Source organism: Gymnogyps californianus, chromosome Z (assembly GCF_018139145.2).
Source record: "Gymnogyps californianus isolate 813 chromosome Z, ASM1813914v2, whole genome shotgun sequence".
Classification (NCBI taxonomy): Eukaryota; Metazoa; Chordata; class Aves; order Accipitriformes; family Cathartidae; genus Gymnogyps; species Gymnogyps californianus.
The window spans coordinates 69,257,731-69,280,809 of record NC_059500.1 but is presented as its reverse complement, the minus strand read 5'-3'; the positions used below and the strand labels follow the sequence as shown (position 1 = coordinate 69,280,809).

The 23,079-nt window shown below is 37.9% G+C and overlaps 1 protein-coding gene across 2 annotated transcripts in view; it reads right to left on the bottom strand.

The window, feature by feature from the left end:
- Positions 1–22,806, bottom strand: part of TTC33 (tetratricopeptide repeat domain 33) — a 47,759-nt gene extending 24,953 nt beyond the window's left edge. The window contains exons 1-2 of one of the 2 annotated variants that reach the window (XM_050913558.1): positions 22,777–22,806; positions 21,829–22,057 (exon numbers count right to left, since the gene is read on the bottom strand). In XM_050913558.1, coding sequence (XP_050769515.1) covers positions 21,829–22,049 — 221 coding nt within the window. In that variant the 5' untranslated portion in view covers positions 22,050–22,057; positions 22,777–22,806. Of the gene's footprint in view, positions 1–21,828; positions 22,058–22,344; positions 22,384–22,776 lie in introns of those variants that run through there. The other variant, XM_050913559.1, reaches the window with a different exon arrangement.
- Between the last annotated feature and the right edge of the window lie 273 nt (positions 22,807–23,079).

Genomic DNA, 23,079 nt, shown 5'->3' with positions numbered 1-23,079 from the left:
CAGCAGTTGGAGTAGAAAATCTCCTAGTGTTCCTTACAATTATATGATACTAAGACATCAGCAACCTCAGGGATACATGACTTAAGATGAAATATGATTATCTGTTGGCTAAATGAAAACAAACTTTAAGCAAAATATAATCTTACAACAAACAGACCCAGTAATTTTTAGATCTCTGGGATTACTATAAAAACTTATCTAATGTAGCAGTAATCACAGAATATTATAATGGGCATATCTTGGTTTTACAGAATATCAAATTAGTATTTCCAGCAAAAGTAAAACCCTAATCTGTATATACATTGTAACTAAGCATCTAAACTCCAGTAATATAAAGCATTTTTAAGAAAAGACTATCATATTTTGAAGTATTGAATTACTATTTATGTGAGTATAGAGATACACTATACTTAATTTTATCCACCCACAGTGATTTTGGTAGAATAGTACACCTCGCTACAAAAGATTATACAATTATAACCAGAACTTAATTACCATTTTCTCTTCTTTACTGCAATGCCATAAAAAGGAATAAATTATTGAGAACTGGGTACATCTGCGATGACTTCAGTGTAGAAGACTTGATGGATCTCGCCAATTTTTATTTAACAGCATATGAAATCCCATAGCTCCCCTAAAGTACTAGAACTGCTCTCTTCAGATGTGCTACTAACCATCTGGGAGCTATACAGACTTGGCACGTTTTACTACAGCTTGCTAAACTTTTGAAACAAACATCTCATGCTTACACTTCACTTTTTCAACACCACTTCTGGGAAAACAGGATCTCTTGAACTCTTAAACAAAATCATTAAAACAAATGCATATTTCCATTAAAAAAATATTTAATTCGAGGCTTCTGGGTAACAAAAACCACCAAACTCTGTTCAAGTTAAACAGAGATCAGTTTTTGAATCATACATATACATATATAAATAATGCTAAAAACCATCACTGCAGATCACGCAGGATCTAGAGTACTGTAGCTTTACTCTGACAGGCTTGCCACAGTTGATGCTTAAGGAACAGATTGAGACAGGGCATGCTCAGAGTGACACTGAAAATATCTGAAGATATACTGAAGAGATGAGATGGTATCAAATTCAGACAAAATGAGACAGGCCTGCAGGAGAGAGGCAGAGCACAGGAGTACAGTGTTAGGAGAAGGTATGACACAACCATAACTCCTGGGAATTCTTAAAGAGTCTTGGAGGGACACTCCTACAATCAGATGTTACAGGAGGATGAGGAAAAACACGGTTAAAAACCAACATTTTAAAAATAATATGGCTAATTGTCAAATACTCATGTCATATCATAGAGGATGAACATGAATGGTCTGTGGCCACCAGAAACACTAGCTAGAACAATTTTAATCTAGCATAGGGTCAAATTCAAACTTTGGTGGAAGCTAGAGGAAAAGAACACTAATCAGTAATTATACAGCGTACATAAAAATGAAACAGAAATGAAAGGCAAAACAGAAGTTGATTACGGGAACAGACTTCCCTTTTTAAGCTGGGAGATGATGCAGGGCTGGACTGTGGGAGAAAAGACTCAAAGAACAGATGAAGGAGAAAACTAGAAGGAATAAAGGAGGATGAACGTATCATGGCTTTTTTGTGTTTAACAACTTCAGAGTCCTCTAACCCAGCTAGGTTTTTGCAGTAAAATACTTCCTCTGCTGGAGGTGGAGAGGGAGGTGTATGGCACTTTACAGAAGCATGTAGTGAAGAACAGTGTGCAGGAACAGGTAAAGGAAATTGTTTGATTGAGCGCACACAGAAAATTCTTGTCCATAGTTAGTGCCATACAGCACATTTAACCTCACTGGTAACCTTCACAAGATTGGTACGTCTTTAAACACATGAAGTACAATAGTAAATGTTCTTTTGAAGTCGTAGCAACTCTACAACTTTTTTTTTTTTCATTGCAGACATTTCTGACACTATTGATGAATCATCATTAAGGCAGCTCAAAAGCATAGCTATTTTATGGTAAAGTGTCATACGTAACTTCTGATTATGCAGAGAGAAAGTTAAAACTGACTGCTTTACTATCTACTAAAACTTCCAATAAAACATTTTAATTTAACAGGCTGATTTAGGTATGGCCACACTAATCACCACAGGTAAAGAGGTGCATGACTATTCTTCAATGGCATCTGACCATATACATGTTCTTGCCCCACAGTAAAGGAGAGAGAAACACAAACTTGCTGTAACTGCCCTTTGAGTAGGTAAACTATACTGAATTGACCATGGGGTAAAACAGTATGCACACAGCTAATGCCCAACATTGCAAAGCATAAGTATTCATCAGAGTTACTATTCTTGCACCTATTAGACCCCTCAATATCAGGTCGTTGACACCTGGACACTAGCAGTGCATATAGTGAAAAGAAGACTGATTTATACAGCTGAATCTTTTCCTACGCAGCAAATACAAAGTTCTGTTACAAGTAAATCAGGTGAATATACTACAAAATTAAATGGCTCCACAAATATTTTAGACAGACTTATCTCACTTAAGAACTTCCACACAAGAACATATGGGAAATACCATTTCATCACATGCCAAAAGCAATTACTACCTATCATCACGCTAAACTACAAGATCATTTTTAACGTAAGTTCCACTCACCATTCTCCTAACTTTTATTTCAGCCACACATGTAAATATGGACACTTTTTATCATTGCATCTATTAGGCAAATACAGTTTTGAAACTACCTTTGTCAAAGAAAAGGTATGAAATCTAATATTGGAGAAAGATGATCTCGTAACTAATACCCTGAAGTGAAAGCCACAAAATCAGGATTCTGGTACTGTCTCTGACAGAGACATCCTCTCTCACATGGGAATAACATTTAATTTCCTCACATACAATACGAAAAAGTAATGTCATAAAAAAAAAATCACTCACTACTACTTCACAACTATTTTATTAAGACACAGGAATGGAATATACTGCAGTAAATAATTTTAACGACAAATGACAGAGGAGTTAATGCAACAGAGTACTAGATAATGATGGGGAGTGAACAGTGCATACACTTGACAGTTTGCCATAAGATGTCTTTCACAAATAAATTTTATATTGAATTGTGAGCTGAAGGCCCTGCTGCCTTTGACTTATTTTATACCCTTCTTTACAATCTGCTGAATCACTGAGTCATGGTCCACCACATTCAGATACTGCACTTATCTGTAAGGAGACAAGAAAATTTGCAACACAAACGCAACACATCTGGCTGCTAATCAATTCTCTTGCTGCTAACTGAAGACCACTTTTGTTCCTGTACCTTGTACAGGCGCTATCAGTGTGTGCAATTTCAGGGCTTTGTCCTCAAGGAGGGCTTTGGAAAGTGTGTATGTGCATATGCTTGTGTTTATTCTTCAAATGTGAAATAATTACTTCAGCTCTGACTAATACAGAATTATACAGCTGATTGACAAGCACTGGTTGAAGCAAGACCAAAGCACATATTTTTCTTTTAAAAAAATCTTTACATTCAGGAAAAACCCAAACAAGTTGCATAGTACTAAACAAAACCTTAAACATGCCAATCACATGCAAAATTCTAGAAACTGGGTGCTCCGCAGTTGTTTCTGGCCTTGCTGCAGAATCTCCCTGGACCTGGCACTGCTACGTCATATTTTTTCCATGAAAATATGGATTTGATATAAAACTTACATGATATAACACAGAGGAATTTACTTACCCCCAATAAGATTACATCATGAAGACTGTCAGAAGCTCAAAGAAATACACTGCTAATCACAAAGACATCCTTATCTTTGCAAATGATACTACAAAAATGCTCAAAAGAATCAAAATAACTGTAATTTTATTTGACAAGTTCAGGCTAATTTTAATTATTTGTGGTAGTACTGAGAACTTTGTAGTGTAATTTTTAAGTGAGAACGGTTAATAGCACAAGTTCTCTCTACAAGCTGTTAACTTAGATACCAGGATATTATTCAGAGTGGAGGAACATAATTGGAAGAATTTATTATGCTTCCTTCAATTAAGTGGTGGTTTTGCTGGTTTAGTTTTGTCATGAAAACCACAAGACCCTACTGTCTCTGACTGCATACCTGATTAACTGTAGAAATATTGACAGATAGACTGCAGTGAGAAATATTCAGATTTTTACCACGTAAAAGTTAAAAACTACAGTATGGATAAATGTTTGACCTTAAGGAGGAGTCAAAAGAAATAAGCTATTTCTACCTGTATTCTATTAACACAACACTGGGAAGTAATTACAAAACAGAACATAAAGAGGTGTGTAAAAATACACCGTGAAAGATCTTAATTTACCAGACAGTGTGCAGTATTTGAGAACTTCTTTACAGATAGGCAAACCTTTTACCTGTATTTCTCCAGTATCTATAGTTGCAAGTTATATAACAAGCCTGTTTGTCTTAAACACACAGTAGAACAATCATTGTTCTATTTAAAAAGGCAGTGCTAACAACAAGAGTTGTTGATACAGAGGAAATAATGGTTATATTCACATATACTGTACGTCATATTAGATTGCTTAAGAACAGAAATTGTCAAGACCTTCCACACCACTGAGAAATATTCTCACACAAGAGAACATTTAGTATGTCATACAACTACTGTGTTTATTTAAGAGCATTAAAAAGAACAAATATGTATATACATACAACTAAAAAAAATTTCCATTTTCAAATGCTTTCATGTTCAACATTAGTGTCAGATAAGACAACAACTGGTAAAAAAGAAAACACCTAAGGAACCCTCTACAGGGTCTAGACACTGCTTTGCAACCATCTATAAACACGTGGAGTACTTCGTTAAATCCCAGCCTTGTAATTCAACATAACATAATTAAAACTGGGTATTGACTGTCATTTTATGGGCAAGAGTTCTGTAGGAAGCCAAAATAAAGTGACAAATAGGAGCAGAACTGAGGTTTACACATGGAAATCCAAATCAAGAACAGGAATACAAGTTTTATTACTCCTCAACCTGCCATTTCATTATTTAAGCAATAAGAACAGATCATCATAACCTTACCAGCTTCAAAAGAGAAGGAATTGTATAGTTTCAGTAAAATCAAGTCACTGTTTTAGTATCCTAAACCAAAGCTGTAAATTAATATAAATCAAGTATCAGATATTGCAATAGTTATAATACTTTAAGTATTCACATCTATTTTTATTGCTGAAATGAAGTTTTAAATACAAAGCTGTAGTTCCTCAAAATAGTTGCAACAGTAGCTCCTCTTAAAGAAGCAGGAAGAAAAATGTACAAGAAAAACTGTTATGCTGCATTTGAAGGAATTCTGAGGTTGTATTCCAGTCTTGAGAATTATTTGTTCAGATAGCCTTTAGAAACATAGTAGTAGAGCTAGAACGATGGGTATCATCTGTTTTCTTCTTAGTTGAGTAGGCATTTAATCTTTTTAAACTTTTAATTATTTGTCCACAGATGGCTGACAGCTCTGTCTCTTACCTCATGTTATGATCCTACTGGTTCTCAGAAATCAGTGATAGAAACTAGGGCAAGAAGTCAAAAGCTGTCAACAGCACCAAAAAAAGCACCAAAAAAGAGTTTCTGGGATTTAGATACCAGTACTTCTCTATCTTTCTCAAAATGCCTTATTGCCAAAATATGATGCTCAAGGGTCAGGTATTAACAGGGCAAAACATTTTGGGAGAGATGATACACAAAAAGCAATAGTCTGCTCACATTTTATTCTGAGCAGCTCCCAGCTCCATTTCATCTAGTTGACATGCTCTTGTTATCTGTACTAAATAATGTAATTCCCCTTCATTTTCTTTCCCTCTATTACTTCTGGCCTCTTTACAATGTTTGCCGATGTCAACATCACAGAGTAATAATGACAGAAGTGACATACAAAAACAGAGAGAAAGAGATAAAGACAGCAGAAACATGTAATTCTCTACAGCATTTTGAGACTTAAAGGGCAATTTTGATTTATTTTTCATGAAAGTACCAATAAGTTAAGTGGGCAGGTACCCTATACACCCACACACACAGCTGAATCGATTAGAAAGTATTACTACAATATACCAACACAAATTCTAGTCAGGAAAAACCATCAAGTCTCCTGAAATAAGTGAAATACAGATGTGTAATAAACAGCACAATCTACCTACAAGGACATCATATACACATACACAGATTGTATAAAGACTGGATGTCACCATCCAGAACTAAAGGAATGTATCAGACACTTTAAATCCCAAGATGACTAACACGCAAATCATACACATAAAAGTGGCAAGAAGAGTGGGAACTCTCACTCCCAGCACTGCAGAGACAAGGAGTGGTAAGCCTCAGCGTCACTACGCAAAAATGTTCTGTAAAGGGACAGATGAGGCAAGTTTGTGCTCCAATTTCCATGACAGAACTAGTTAGTCACAATGCTGTTATGTTTCTACTGATAAGCAACCTTAAAAGAATGAACAAATTCAGACTGATGATTTTTGTTGGCAGTGTGATTTTGCATACACATAATAGTGCCTATCGAAAGAGAGTAACAGCAAGAACTGTTTGAACTATCTCCTTCAATTTTTCCCATAGCACAGCATGAGATACAAAATAAAACATTAAAGAACCAACTGAAGATTAATATTTCAGATGTGTTTATCTCCACTAATTACTGGACAGGAATACTTAAGCCATTTAGTCCACACTATCCTATGCTTCTGATTCCTAACTTCTAAAAGTAATTCTTCCTCTTATTTTATGACCCAAATCCTATGCTCTACCTAACAGGGAACATTTACAAAGAATATTTGGAGTTCTGGAAGGACTCCCTTTCCATTAAGCTACCCCATAGATTTACAATGCACTTTCAGAAAAGTAAACAGGACAACAGACACTAGTTTGTTGCAATAATGCACACAGCTGTAAATGCATCTGTGAACTGGAAGATCCCTTCTTCTGGAGGAAAAAAAAAAGGGGAAGCAATCAAAGCTTCATAGCTTCAGTGTTGCGTCTGGACAAAGGATCCATGTCTCAATTAACTATAAAAATATGCCCTTGAACGTATATTCCTTACTACCTTCTCTCTTCAAACATTAGGTTGATCTGACTGATTAGATAATTAGGTCTGACTTGCAAAAGCCTTATGTCTCTACAAATCCTTCTCCTGGATTTAATGAAAGCTACCATCTACAAACTCTAAGAGCGTCAACGAATTTTCTTTAGAATGAGAAATATACTCACCTCGGTGGGTTTTTTCCAGTTTTGCTCAATATTTAAAATTTCTCTCTCTCAATGTCAATTTATTATCAGAACATGATGACCAAAACTAAATAACTTGGACACCCTCACAATCAGTTAAAATACATTCAAAACCCATAAATTACCCAGAAAAAAAAAGCCAGGTTAAAGATTTCTCCCATACTTACACAATGCTCTGTGTAATTATTGTTTGTACTAGTAATTTACATAAAACTTCCTTATGTTTTATGACAGCTATTCATTCTGTAAATTAATTAGGACATTTTAATATTTATGATTCTAATTTTAGTATTCATTTCTTTCATGGTGTGTGTCAACAACACTTCTAAAATTTTTTCCAGTATTGCTTGGAATTCCTTTCTCACTCTGAATCCCACAAAAGAAATCAGCTACTAAAATAAATAATTTCTGAAACCTCGTTCATTCAATTCCACCCACAATACAGAAGTACTGGAATTCTGCCACATTTTTGAAAGGCAAATACAGATGTCTTAATATAAAGTTGTAGAGTCATTCTAAGTGAGTCCTCAAAAGTCGTTCTGCACTCTCCTCACTTCAGTCTTTCTTGCCCCTGCTTTGCACCAGTATAAAAGCTTTTGCATCTTAAACCAAGTCAATAGTCTAATCCAGGTTATGACCTGTCCAAACACTAGTTTGTTTTAAAACACCAAGCAGCTCCCCAATGTAATTCTCCATTTGGCTGCACGAACACAAAGAAGAGAGCTTTATTTAGGCAACAATGACACCACTATATTGTGATGTCCTCACATGATAGGTAAACTTTAACATCTCAAGTATATGTTTGGATGTTGGAAAAGTTCACAGTCCTTACTTCACTAAACAAGACAAATGTGATAGTCATGAAACTGAATGCATTATAAAAAAATGGCATTTTTAGCAAATAGCTTCCTACCACCTGCATACTGAGAGCTCTACAAACAGATTTTTCAACTTGGCAGTGAGAGAAGGATGGTCTAGCAAGGGCTGACTAAAACAAAATTTATTTTCTGTATTGGAAAATTTTTACTTCAATCTCAACATATGATCCTACCCCCCAGAATGCTTTATACAAACCTTTTCTTTATTAAGCCCCTATTTAAGTCCTTTTTGAAGTCTCAATAAATATTAATCAAATTCAGATCAGAAATGCTCTTTGAAGACTGAAAGTTGGAATACTTCACTGAACTACAATTCTATTTTAGAACATGCAATACTTCAAATAATATATCCAGGAAAACAAGTTTGTGTGAGCAATACCAGGGAAAGTTAACCTTCTGACAAACAGAAGAGTTTCACTGACAGACGAGATTAAAGACAATTAAAAACATCTATGTCAACATCCAAATCCACTGAGGGTGAATTTATCATCATCACAAGAGCCAACTGCCAGGAAAAGGACAGCTTGTATTAAAGCTTCCAGACAAATACAACTTCCTACAGAGAAGTCTAGGCTGCAGAACTCCTTTCAGTAAGTTTATGCTATCTAACATATTTAACAGGTGTCTTCCATTTTTAACAGTAAAATAGGATTGTGGAGCCAGCTGAATACAAGCCATTATTCATCGCCAACATCTCTTATCCAAAGAGCCTAGTTTAAAAAAAAAGATCTACAACTAAGAACGGCATTTTGTCTTAACTGTCATTTCTTAATTTTTGCAGAAGACAAAAAGCTTAAGCCACAGTCTACTATGCTAGATTTCTATTACCAGCGACAGGTCAAAGACAAAACAATGTTTTTTAAGATTTGCCATTTAGTTGCTAGAGCCAGTAAAACTCCAGACACTAGCATGAAAACATGTCCAATACACACTAAGAATGGCAGCCTGTAAAAATTACCAGTTTGAAGTGGCTTCAAAATAGCAAACTTCAGTTCTTCATGAAAACAAAAATGTCTATGATTGTTTTTCAGAAAGTAAGAAAGAGGAGAGGGATGCATTACCTCTGTCACTATATGGTATTAGTGTACCTGGCACCATCCAGAGGTAGAAAGGTATGGTTCTTTGTCTGAAACCTTTGACTTACGGTATTTAAACACCGTATTAGAAGATCGAGCATGATACTATAAATACTGTGATTCTTCTCTTGAGATTGGGATGGATGCACTGGTCACCCAAATGACTGTAGTAAGAAAAATGTACAATGTCTATCACCTATTTCATATATGTCATGCAGTTTACCAAAGTACTTGGCAATATATGTTAACAATTTTGTCATTTTATGACCCTCTCTGGACCTATCTCCCATAAAAAAGTGTACTTCAGTTATGTACTGCTAAAATTAGAGGAAATAACTGCTCTGCATGTAACACATTAGCACAGCCCCTTAGGAGCTAAGTAAGAGTAATTTGTTCACGGTCCAGTGATAAAGTGAGAGAAGAATTAGAGTCATTCTGAAGGAGAGGAACATTTAAATAGTGTAAAAACTGAAATGCCTGGCCCGCAAGTGAAAATACATTCACAGACATCCATTTCAAATTATAAGTGCAATACAGTAACAATAACACACAGGCAACAACTAGACAACAATACCAAATAAATGAAAGAACTTGTCTCCACTTCCCTTGTTGTTTGGCCACTTATTCTAATACCCATTTTCCTGCCTATTCTGGCAAAAGCATTTGTGAACCAGATCAGAGCCAGCAACCAGAAAGAGGCTATTTTCCAGCTAGGCTTCTTCTCCAGTCCAGGGACAAAACGGTACTCTGAGTTGGCTTCCCCCAGGGTAAAACAAAAAAAATGGGACCATTACAAAGGGGTGGAAATGAGAGGGCAGGAGAGTTGGGTCACATTGACCCCGACTGAAATCGTCTTAACTAGTGATGGAGCTGCAACCTTTGACTAGATACTTGACTTGTAAACAACCAAAGCTAGGTAGCATGTATACCAGCCCTTGCTTTCAATTAACTCAGCCCTGATATAATTTAACAATTGTCTACAAAATTACTAAATAGTTAACTCCCATGTAAATAAATGAACGGGACAAAGAGCAGTAGAGAAAGTAAAGATCCATGATAAATTAAATTTTTATTTGATGACCACATGTTAGTGTACAAGACACTTACAAGTCATTTTTCTTGTGGTAGTACATTATATTGTGAAGACAACTCTTAAACAATTAGCAGTGCTATAACAAGTATTTCCAAGAAGAAAAAAGAGAATGTACTGCTCTTGATTTTCCCCACCCGCTATTTGACCTAACCCTTCAAAAGACCTGACTGAACAAGACGTTGTTCCTAAAGAGTTTTTATTCTGAGCCTTTACGGCCAAGCATCCTTTCCACTTTAAGGATACTTTCATGATATGCCATAAGATATGGAGGGCACCACTTAGGGAACTAGAAAACACGTCGACGTACATATAGAAACCAAGATCTTTGTAACAAAACACATTGCTGTATCCTACTTCTTTAGAAAACTCAAGGAACAAATGCTGATGGGCAATTATGATCCCTTATATTTAGTACATTTTAATTTTAGAAGATATGAGCAACAGGTACACATCCTGTTCAACGAGGATCATGCAAGGGATACTGAATTACTGTTTCAAAATTAAATTCCATGAACCATAAAGACAGTTAAAACAAAGGAGGTGGTAGGGACTATTATCTTTGTCAGCAACGATAACTAGGCTTTGTTTAAGAGCAACTGGACAAAGGTATTAAATTAGGAAGCCGCTTTATTTTTTTCCCCTGCAGCTTCCCCTATGAAGAGAAATGATATATGAAAAATTATTTCTAAATACAAAGGGTTTATTATTCAAGTAAAAGCAACTAGGTGTATTTAACAATAGATCTGGACAATAAACAAAACCACAAAACTGTAACTTTAAAAAAATTAAATACGATCCCATTTTACAGAATCCACGTTGCAATACATAATGTCATTAATATAGGGAATCCTGGACACTGTGACAGCAGTACTTCAGTGGAGCAACTCTTGCCAGTGTCTGTCAAGCAAAGGATGTGGAAAAGGCCCCAGGTTGTATTTCTCTGTAAAAACTGCTTAGATTATTAATGCAAATTACTAGATTTTGCTAAGTTGTATTATACTATGTATATAAATAATAGAATTCTCTACATTTAAAAGCTGCATTATTAGAATGTGTAACCGAAGTTATGGGCAAAATCTCTTAGCTCAAGTCAGAAACATGTTCTTTAACTTGCTAGATAGACTTTTGCATTAAAGTATTTACATGAATCTCTAGCCGCCATCTACCAGTGCAGACCTGCTAGCAGAAATTGGTTTCTGCAGGATGGCAATAGTGCTGGTTTGCTGCCACCGTGTCTACTATTTTAAAAGACAGTCCCTGTCCCAGCCAGTTTATAACAGTAATATGCAGCAAGAGAAAAGGAATGAAGACAGTTTCAGAGATCAACTCTGAAAACAAACAAGCCAACTGTGAGAGAAACGCGCAGTGGAGCACTTCTCAACACAACACTTAGAGGAAATGAAAATGCACGAGGTGCACTCTGCTGTATACACTCAACCCTCATATGCAGCAAAAGGTTGTTAATTGTTGCTGAGGGAAAATATCTGAAAGGCTGTATGGCATAAACACATCAGATTCAAAGAAAATCACAGACTGTCAAAAGAATAAGGCAAAAGGTAAAAAGAGCAATTAACTCCACTTGTGTATAATTTACAAGGCTAGAAATACACCATCACCTGTGGTTTCACATATTTTTTAATTTTTCAAGCACAGCTATGCTAGAGTGATAAAAATTAAATGTAAAATATTGTCATAAGCAAAAAAAATAAAAATAATAAAGTAATGATATTTATACTTTTATATTATTTATTTACAGTCCATTATGTTATGTAGTTCCTTATAGGTCCTTAAGTAGTACTACAGAGTTATTCTGGGATTAGACGCAAATACTCTATTTGGTCATAAACAAAAGCTGTCTGGAAAAAGTGCTAGGAATTAAACAGAAGCAACAGAAGCAGCTAGCAATGTAAAAATTCAGAAACTACCAATTCCTGCCCTGATTACTGAGAAGAATATCCAAATTTTTTTTAATGAAATGTAAAAATCAGAGGCAAGTATTCATTATTTTCCAGTAACTTCACATGTATTAGAAGGACAGAAGAAAGTAATTGTCAGGCATGACTCCTCTATATAGAGATAGTAATATATACATAAAAATTAATATATATTGATGAAACTTTTACTTAAGAACCAATTTTTTTTCATGCTTCTTCAATTCCAGTAACACACGCTACATATTTAAATAAGGGTTTTTTTAAGTAAATAGACACATTTTCGAAGAGTTCATTTAAAAAAACTGTCCTGGTTTCGGCTGGGATAGAGTTAATTTTCTTCTTAGTAGCTGGTACAGTGCTGTGGTTTGAATTTAGTGTGACAATAATGTTGATAACACACTGATGTTGTAGTTGTTGCTAAGTAGCGCTTATCCTAAGCCAAGGATTTTTCAGTTTCCCATGCTCTGCCAGCAAGCAGGTGTGCAAGAAGCTGGGAGGGAGCACAGCCAGGGCAGCTGACCCGAACTAGCCAAAGGGGTATTCCATACCATGGAATGTCATGCTCAGTATATAAACGGGGGGGAGTTGGCCAGGAGGGGCAGATCGCTGCTGGGGCATCGGTCAGCGGGTGGTGAGCAACTGCATTGTGCATCACTTGTCTTTTCTTGGGTGTTATTTCTTTTTTTGTTGTATTCCCTTTCATTACAATTATTATTATTCTTAGTTAGTAGTGTATTTTATTTTACTTTAGTTATTAAACTGTTTTTATCTCAACCTATGAGTTTTACTTTTTTTCCCTTTCCTCCTCCCCACCCCACTGGGAGTGGGAAGCGGCTGCATGGTGCTTAGTTGCTGGCTGGGGTTGAACCATGAAAAAAACACTACATAGCACATGCCCAGTGAATACAACAGCTTTTCACCTATAAAGTTCTGTAAATTGTATTTCATGCACAGAAGGAATAGACCCTCTAAACTTAAATCCAAAGACAGATAACACACTAATTATCCTTCATCTTCAAATAGTTATTAGCAGTAAGGCCTGATTCATCCCACCTGAGTTTAGGTACCTAACCTCAAGCACTTACACGAAGACTTCAGTCACCCTGTAGCCTCGCAGGCTGCATCTGCACTACCACACGCACAGTGCCAGGGAATGTTCCTGGACACTGGCACTTGAGCAGTATTACTCCCAGTCTTACAGAGTCGTCCTTGGCATGGCTGTGGCCAGCCAACACTCCCCCAGTTTGTCCACAGCCACCCTGTTCAGGAAGGCAAAAGCACCACAAAACGGTCCTGGTACATGTATAATGTATCTATAGAGTTAACCGTGAGCAACAGGAACCTCCAAATTGCAATTTAAGCTCTTAAGTGAGCTGAATTAAGTAGATACCTCTTTCTCCTTACATTGTGAAGAGACCTTGAACAAATATAGATTCGTACCTTGGCTGACTCCAGTAAGTGCCTTAAGTTATACAGGATGATATATAGGCATCAATTAAATTATGTTTTCTACTTAAGGAAAATATAAATATATGTATATATATAAATGCTTCCACAGTCTACAGTTGTTCCATGAATATTCCTTCTGTTTCTATTTACAAATACATACCTACATAAATATGCACACATTCAAATACAGGTGAATACTACAATGTCACAATTCAATATCCTCAAGTAACAATAATTCCAACAAAAAGATACTCTCAACGTTATTCAAACTCTGTGTACAGTTGAAATAATCTACAGTTCTCCTTGCACACACTCTCAGAAAAATCTGCACTAAATTAGTAACAATTTCAAAACTGAACTCCTGCTTTGCCAAGTTACAACCAGTTGTTGGAAAATAATGTTTGCCAGAACAAAAGGAAAATAGCTAAATTAAAGGTAAACTGCAATTTAAACAAAAGGAACTACTTACAACAAACATTTTGCAAAGAACTTCCTCCTCAATGAGAGGAGACAACTAGATATATCACCAGGAAGCAACAACTCTATCAATAAGTGAGGAAAAACAATAAAGCTAGCAATAAAAATTAACTTAAAGACAAAATTAACGTGTTACTTCACACGGCTGTTTACGGGAGGGTGTAAAACACTCTCTGCACTTTTTTTTTTTATTCTGTAGAAAGGTTATGAGGCCTGCAAAACAAACCGTATGTTCTGACTCATAAGAGAGAAGCTGCAACATGTGCTCTTCTCAAAAAATGGAGGTAAGAAGTCCATACTTGTTCAGAGTCTTTTCTGTTTCAGCTCATGTGTTTTGCACTCATGAGTTACAGTTTACACACCCTTAGTCTCATTTCAGTGAGTGTATCATGTGTAAGGCATTCTCGAGGAAGCTAACAGCAAGGAAATTTATAAATATACACACAATAGACAGTAATGCTAAACACTGAAAAACATTAAAAAGTGATCAGGTATTTCGACTAGAAGTCATGACCATTGTAATCAAGCCCCTATTCATACTATATCATTTTACTTACAGTGATAAGCCTACCTATTTTCTCTGCATTTTTGCATGATTGACCTTAGAAAACACTCAACCTAATCAAAGCTAATAATTACTGAGATTAAAATTTTTCATTTTATTTGGAGAGCACTGGCATTGGTCATTCTCTCTGAAACAGGTAAGCACTATATGGAACAGCTAATTATACCTGGCATGCAAATTACATCCAAGACTGATATCGAACAGTTACTTTCAGCCTACAAGGAACAGTAGGAGTGAGTACTTAGTACATTCTCCTAGTTCCATCGTAAGCATTTTCCAGTGATTTCCCCTACACTTAATTACAAAACCCAACTGTAAGGCTTTCAGATCACTTATGGAAGAGTCGACATTCCCAATGCAATATACCAGCAGCCTAACAGAATTTTAGACTTTATTCTAAGTGCCAGAAATAAAAGCTAAATTTGTAGACTCCCAGATTATCTACTGAATCATTCCTTTTAATTTTCTAACTTCTAAAATACATCTTTGCTGTAAATGAGGTCAGCCAGCAGAGATGGTAAGAAGGCGGAGCAAAGACTGCCCATTTTTTTGCATCTCTCTCCGTACCCAAAGCATTCCACCAAAGATATATGGACTAGTAAAACAAAATGAAAAATAAATTAAAGAAACAGAAAGAAGTTTCCCACCCACCGAGAAAGGTTCCACACCAATGACCTGTACAGTCAAATTCAAGTCTGAGGAACTACCTTCCGTATTCTAAATGCGCCTGTAGTTTTAATGGGATATAATTACAGAATGGCCAAGATTGGAACGAACCTCTGGAGATCATCTAGTCCAAACACCCTGCTCAAAGCAGGGTCAGCTAAAGCTGGTTGCTCAGGCTATTGTCCAGTCAGGCGCTGAGTATCAACAAAGATGGAAAGTCCACACCATTCTCCGGTCAATCTGTCATCTACAGGTTGGCCAAGTATGATTTCCCCTTTGCTAATCAATGCTAATCAATGCCATCTACTCCTAATAACCTTCTTGTACTTCCCATGTTTCAAAATTGTTTCCAGAATTATTTGCTCCATCACATTCCCAGGGACAGATTGGACGTTGATGGGCCTATAAGTCCCTGAATCCTCCTTCTTACTCTTCATGAAGATAAGAAGTGACACTTGGTTTCTAGCAGCCCTCAGGAACCACCCCCAGTTGTCATGACCTTTCAAATGCAGTTGAAGGGTCTTTGCAATGACATCAACCAGCTCCCTCGGCACTCAGAGGCACCCCATCAGGTCTCATGAACTTGCATATGTCAGGTTTGTCTAAACATTTCATAGTCTGATCCTCCTCCACCAAGGGTAAATCTTCCTTGCTCCAGACCTTCCCTCTGGTCTCATGGGCCTGGGGTTCCTGAAGGCAAGTCTTACCAGTAAAGACTGAGGCAAAGACGACATTGAGTACCTCGGCCTGTTCTGCATCCTTTGTCACTAGATTCTCTACCCCATTCAGCAGAGGACCCACATTTTTGCCAGTCTTCCTTTTGCTGCCAATACACCTGTAGAAGCTCTTCCTGTTGCTCTTCACATCCCTCACCAGATCCAACTCCAGGTGGGCTTTGGCTTTCCTAATCCCGTCCCTGCATAATCAGACAGGGTGTCTGTGGTCTCCCTGGGTCACAAGACCCTGCTCCCACCTCTTTTACATTTCCAGTTTATGTTTGAATTTTGTCAGGACCTCCCTGTACATCCATGCAGGACTCCTATCACCTTTTCTTGATTTCCTCCTCATCGCAATGAGCCATTCTTGAGCTTGGAGGACATTACTTGAAAAAATGCAACTAGCTGTCCTGGACCCCTCTTCTCTCTAACATACCCCACTTCTCCTAGGCTACTCCATAATGTAACTCAGCCTATTAAAGTGCTGAAATGTTTCTGCGAAAGATAGCTGTTGGATCTTCTGGGAAAACTCTTCACTAACACTATATTATGTAAGTAACATCAGTTTTATTGACTGCAAATTGAAAGGTAATTTCGACACAATGATCTTTGTCCTTTGCCATGTTAGTTGCATCAAAATGAATTATCAAGATAATCTGAAAGCAATTTTATTACTTTAGCGCTTTCGTAACTCATTAGTAATCAAGTGCTTATCATAATCTAAACCTGAAAGACACGAGTAAATAGGACAAATACAAATGCTATAAGAACATGACAGAAAGGCTTTTCAACTTTATTTAAATAGGTATTACTCTTCTGCTCCATCTGCTAAATATATTATTTTTTTGGTAACACTTAACTTACCCCTACACTAAAGACACTTTTTAAAGGAGTGTGCCTCATCATCTGACACTGACACCTTATAATGTCTACTGAGAAAGACAAACTCAATTACAGCTTATATAGCTACGGAATCTCAAACTACACGTTGAAGTGATGCTGGCATGTTAGCATCAGGGGAAAAAAGTCTCTACTGCTAAAATGTGGAATAAGTGGCACTCCACAGAAGTTCAAATTTGTTAAAAATAGAAAATTAAATTAAGTAATTCTCAAAGATTAATTCCTCTAGAAAAGTAAACAGTTTCATGAAAATTGACCTATCATCTGGTCTGCTCATAGCACTTTGACTTGTCCTTATTTAATCTGCTGCTGCAAAAGCTAAAGGAAAGAGTAAAACCTTATTAATCAGTCTAATTATACCCACCAAGTGACAAAGTGACACCAAGTGACAAAGTGACACCAAGTGACAAAGTGACACCAAGTGACAAAGTGACACCAAGTGACAAAGTGACACAACTATTTATTTTAACATAGATGAATCTCTATAAGCTCAGCCAAAACATAGGAGTGTTCCAGTTGTAAACATGATCTTCCCAAACCAGTACCAGCTTTAGAGATAGAGATTTTTTTAGTGCAATATGGAATAATAAATAAATATCATCAGAAGCGAGAGCAGTATTAACTTTTATTTCGCAAAATCGAAAAACTAAATGCAAACCAATAAAAATTTAAACACAATAGTGTCTATTTGCAAAAGAAAATGAAGTATTTAGATGACCATTTTTTGCACATCTTCAGAGTACATTGAGAAGAACTCTATCTCCACCTACTGGACTAGCTACAAAAATGTTCATAGTTTGAAAACAGCACAAGGGGACTGCAAAGCAATCTATATGAATATGCAACTCAATTATACCGAAGATACTAGTCTGACAGAAGTTTTTCTTCTCCTTGGTGTTAGCCCTCTACACGCCATATGTTTGTGGACATTATACTTCACTGTTTAATCTCGTCTAAATCCGTTCTTAAGCTTGTGTCCACAGCCAAAGACTACCTACCCACGAGTCAAAATACACTGTAATTGCAAACTCCTGTGTTCAAAATACTGAGGCTGAGCACATGAACTTTTATCCTTTTGGATTATGCTGGATTTAAAACAGTGTAGGACTATGAACACAAAGAACCTAACCTGGATTATGGTGGTTGTTTTTTTGTTTTGGGTTTTTTTTTGTTAATGCCAGTGTATGTAGGCACATCCGTACTGGCATCTCAAGCTGGATAATCCACCAGCATTACAAAAGTTTCACATAAGCAAAACCAATTTCTCCTCTGGAATAGTCTCCATTCTTTCCACCAACAGACAATATTCTGTTTCCCAAAAGACTGTGTGTATGTTTGTACATGTTTGTTTAATTGTTCCTTCCCACACATCAAAAGGGCACACAAATGTGACACTTCCTCTACATATCTGCCTTTTCTTTCTGTTCCGACGGCATGATCGCTTATTCACAAGTCATCTTCAGAACTGCCTATTGATCAAGTTTCTGGGTCAGAATTTCCTAAACCATGTCCTTCCACAATAACAGACCCACTGGGATAATCATCAACCTCGTTCAACACCTGTTTCTGGTAGTCTCTCCATCTTTCTTCCCTTCCCACAAAAAGACTAAAATATGGATCAGAAACTGTTCTCTTTAGCACCATTTTTCTTCTGTGTGTGTCTCAGTCTCGGCTTAACAGGTTCATGTATGCACCTTACAGCAGGTACAAATACTCCTCAAGCAGCTCCCACAAAAGCTGAAAACCCGTAGAGGGCTGCCACCTCCAAAACAATTCATGCATGCCATTCCTGAGTTTGCCAATGGGCAAAGAAAGCAGGCTGTACAAATTCAGACCCCCAGGAAGCCCACTCATTATTTCTTCTCCCCAAGAAGCACTGAGACTCACTTTACAAGCACAAGTCGATCAGATCTCAGTCATCCACAGAAACAGACTTATTGCGTACACAGAGACTAACAAAACCATGGTTGAGGTGTAACACCATCACTGTCTTCCCTTACCAGAAAAATAAGCTAATGGACTAATGAAGCATAACGGTGGTAATCACTATTCTAGCTAAGTAATAGTAGATCTGCTTATAAAATTCACCTTTCATCATATTAATTTTGCCATGCACTTTACCTTGGAGTCTCTTGTCCATAAGACGTGAAGTTGAATTTATTACTTTCCATTCTTTCCTTTATTTAGCCTCTTGCTTCTTCCCAGGTCTGTTTTCTTTCAGGATCCCCTTCTTCTCTCCACTCCACAGGTTACACCAACTAAGATACCACCTTAGTTACGCCCTAGTGCTCAGTCTTTGCTTTTCTTCTGAGTTTCTTCAGTGGAAGAGATACCACCCTTTTACCTAAATGCTACACAATCCAACTCAAATCTTTCTTTAACTGTTATTATGCTTTGGTAGTTCAGGAAACAATCTACATTAAGTATTTAATTATTTACATGAGTCTGCTTATGTTGTACAAATGTATATTCAAGAAATAGACCATGTAAGTCTGAAACACAATTACAGCAACCACTTTCCACCAGAGAGAATAAACATTCCTTTCAGTCTGCTTCCTCAAGTTCCCTGTAATGGTATGTCAACTATTCCACCTGTTTAAGTAATAAAAGCCTCCCACTGTGACTTTAGCCTCTAACCTACATGAAATCTTTTTTTTTTTTTTTTTTTTTTTTAAGAGAAAGATCTGCCTGAAAGTTACATACCCTGACAGCACCACACTACCATCGCCCAAACTGTACAGAGTATGCTAGAGTAACTGATGGAAACTACAATTTCAAGTTAAAACTTCTGTTAAGCCTCAGATACAAGTGTTAACATGAAAGAGTGTGATAAGCCTCCCAAAAGCTGCATTTTAATTTCGTGTTACTTGTTTCTCATACCTGTTATAAGCCATTCAGTGTTTCTCAGCTGCTCTTATAAGCACTTCTGATGAGATATAGTTCTCACTAAATTCACATGTTGCTACTTATGGATGGGTTAAGCTTCTGTACTGTTTTCTAACTGACAGATAAAGGAAAATTCAATCTCTAAGGCCAACTTAATATATTAAAATCACCTGCTGCTCAAAATAAATACGTAGCAGTCTGTATCTCCCTGCCCTAAACTACATATACAACAGGTTATTTGCTGCTGTTCGAGAGATTTATTGCATTTTCGTAATACACAAAAACAAATAATCAAAAAAGAACACCAAAATCCACAGAGAAAAGATCTACAACGTTCAAAGCAAAATACAAGGAAGGCAAAGGTTGAACAGAAGATAAGACAGAAATAAAAATCAACCTGTGTTTAATATATGTAAGTACAGTTCACTATTAGTGACTACCAGATATAGAATGAAAACATTTAGAAATATTTCTGTTTTCTCAAGCTTAAAAACACAATCTCTATATCCCGAAAAGGACAGAATAGACCTACCTTTCTATACACCACTGTATTATTTATTTCCAGTGTTAAAAACAAAGATGTTAAGAGACTCTTAATTTGTGTATTCTGTGTTTTCAGCTATTAATATTAATGTAACCGACTTATGCAGCTACTGCATTAAAGGTATTGATTAATACAATGGCAGCATGCTTAAAACTGATTTAGCTTAATTTGGTTTAAGTTTAAAGTCAACTTTAAACGGCTTCAAAATTTTATTCAGGAATTACGGAACTCAGGAACACAAAAGGATGTACAGAAGTGAATCCCTGTCCCCCTGAACAGTGTCACCATTCGAGCAAACAGCAAAAAGAGGAAACTGTATTTAAATATTTGAAAATAAGCTTTCTCTCAAAGACATTTTGTATTTATATATTATTTTTTAAATCAGACCAGACCACACACACAGTGTGTTTATTATCATATATAAACTTGCCTGCTTTAAACTTCTAAGTTGTTCTCTCCTCTATATTGCCCAGGGAACCCTTTTTTAGGATGACATTTCTTAACCCAAAAAGTTTAACAGCACAGGAGCACATACTGACTTATTATGGAATTGTTTCTACCAGGAAAATACTGTTATCTCTGATCTGTGACAATGAATAAAGTGGAGATGCTTATACAAGTAAAGTCAGGATACACATTTAGATGTCAAGCATTCTGAAGATTTTAAGGGGACTATTCTTGGAACTGTTTCTTCCCCCTCCAGAGAAAATCTAGCCAAATTATGTAGTTAATACATAACTTACAGTCCCTCTTTCCCTCTTCTAACCCTGCCCTACTCCAGAGGTACTTTCTGCTTGAAGCATAACAGGACAATGGAACCATCTTTGCAATATCCTTCCAAAATCACCAAAGTCTCAAGACTCAGTACTGCTATCAGAAGATGTTCAGAGCAGCTACCTGAACCTGACTTTCCAAAAGCATTAGATAGATTAACAATGCATTAGCTGCTTTGCAGTATTTGCCCAGGTACTGTACACGTGCAAATAAGCTTACTCTTAATAAGAGAAAAAGACACATTTACAAGAGAGGATAAAGCTAGTAGGGTAGCTAAAGTATTACTTACAGCGTGGCTTATCTCATTGTACTTTATTTACCCTTTCAACTTTCAGATCCGATCAGTTTCTGATCTCCCTCCTTCTATCGTTTTTTTGTTATGTGAACACACAAAAATGAGATGGAATACAGACATCATTTCAGAGCTGCCAACACCACCACCACCAAAGGAAACAACTTATTTAGTACCAGACACTAAAGGCAGAATGAAATGATCAGTTTTTCAAATATGAAAAATGTGAATGCAGCTACTAGCAAATTACCTAGTGTTTAGAGAAGGGATTAAAATATCATTTAGCACTTATTCAGTCAATGAAAAAGAGTAAGATAACATTAGTACCTCCTATTTTCAGCCAAATTTGCACCTTCATCCTTCAGCTCCTTACTTTTCTTTACACAGTCTTCTAAGAGAACTTCCTTTCTTCTTTTAGTTGCATGCACCCAGTTAGCATCATCATCATTAGCCAGATCCTTGTCATCCGCAGCTTCTGCTTCAAATTGCTGAGAAGTAGCTTTTGAAACTTTCTCACCAATCTTTCTCTTCCACCCAAAAGAAGCCATTTGGAGAACTAGAGAAAAATGTATTTTCAGTAGTTAGGTAATTTAGCTTTCAAGTACGTAGAAGAAAAAATACACCTCACTCATCTCGATTCCAAAACAATAATATGCAACAGACTGCCACTCCCCCACACAAATTCTGCCCATCGGCTTCACCAGAGATGTTAGTCAGGCAACTATAGCTTTGAGCCCAGCTGGAAGATGTTTTCTAGCAGGAAAAAAAGGAAAGGGGGGGGGGGGGGGGGGAGGCCAGAGCCCTGACGCACCAGAAAGCCTTAAAACGTTGAAGCCAACACACCAGAAACCAGACAAAAGGAAAAAGGAAACGACTCAGTCCAAGGTGAGCGACGCATCACAGGCACGGCCACTACCCCGGACCGCTACGAGCTGCCCCGGCGATGCGGTCCTCCCGCTGCACAGCCCTAAATGCCTTCGGCCCGGTTGCCTGCGGGGAAGCTTCCCGGCACGGCCGCTTCTCAGCCAACGAGGCAGCCCCGGGACGGGCGTCTCCGGCGGGGCACGGCCCGCCGCTCACCCCGGCCGGGAGCGAGGCCCAACACAACGGACGGGGAGGTGGCAGGAGCCGAGCAGCCAGCAGGGCTGAGGGAGACCGCGTCCTGCGTCGGCTCCGCCCGGCCCCAGACCTCCCCACGGAGGAGGCCCCGGCACCGTCCCGCACTTCCCCCATGGTTCGAGCCCCGGGCAGGGGCCTGCGGTAGGAGCCCGTTACCTGCCGCTCTCCTCCGAGCGCGTCTCTTCCGGCTGTAAGTCCCGCGCGACCCTTGACCCCCCAGCCGACAGGAAGCGGAAGGGCGGGGCGGCAGCAGCGGGGAGGGAAGGAAGGGCACCGGCAGCGGCCGTCGCCTCTCGCGGCGCCAGGCACGACCAGGGCCGCCGGCCGCGCGGGGCATGCCGGGAGCTGTACTGCGGGGCGCCGCTGGGCACGCCGGGAGCTGTGGTTCCCCCCGGGAACGGCTCCCGCCCTGGCGGCCTCGGCTCGGGGGGGGCCGGGAGGGCGGCGGGGGCTGCGTAC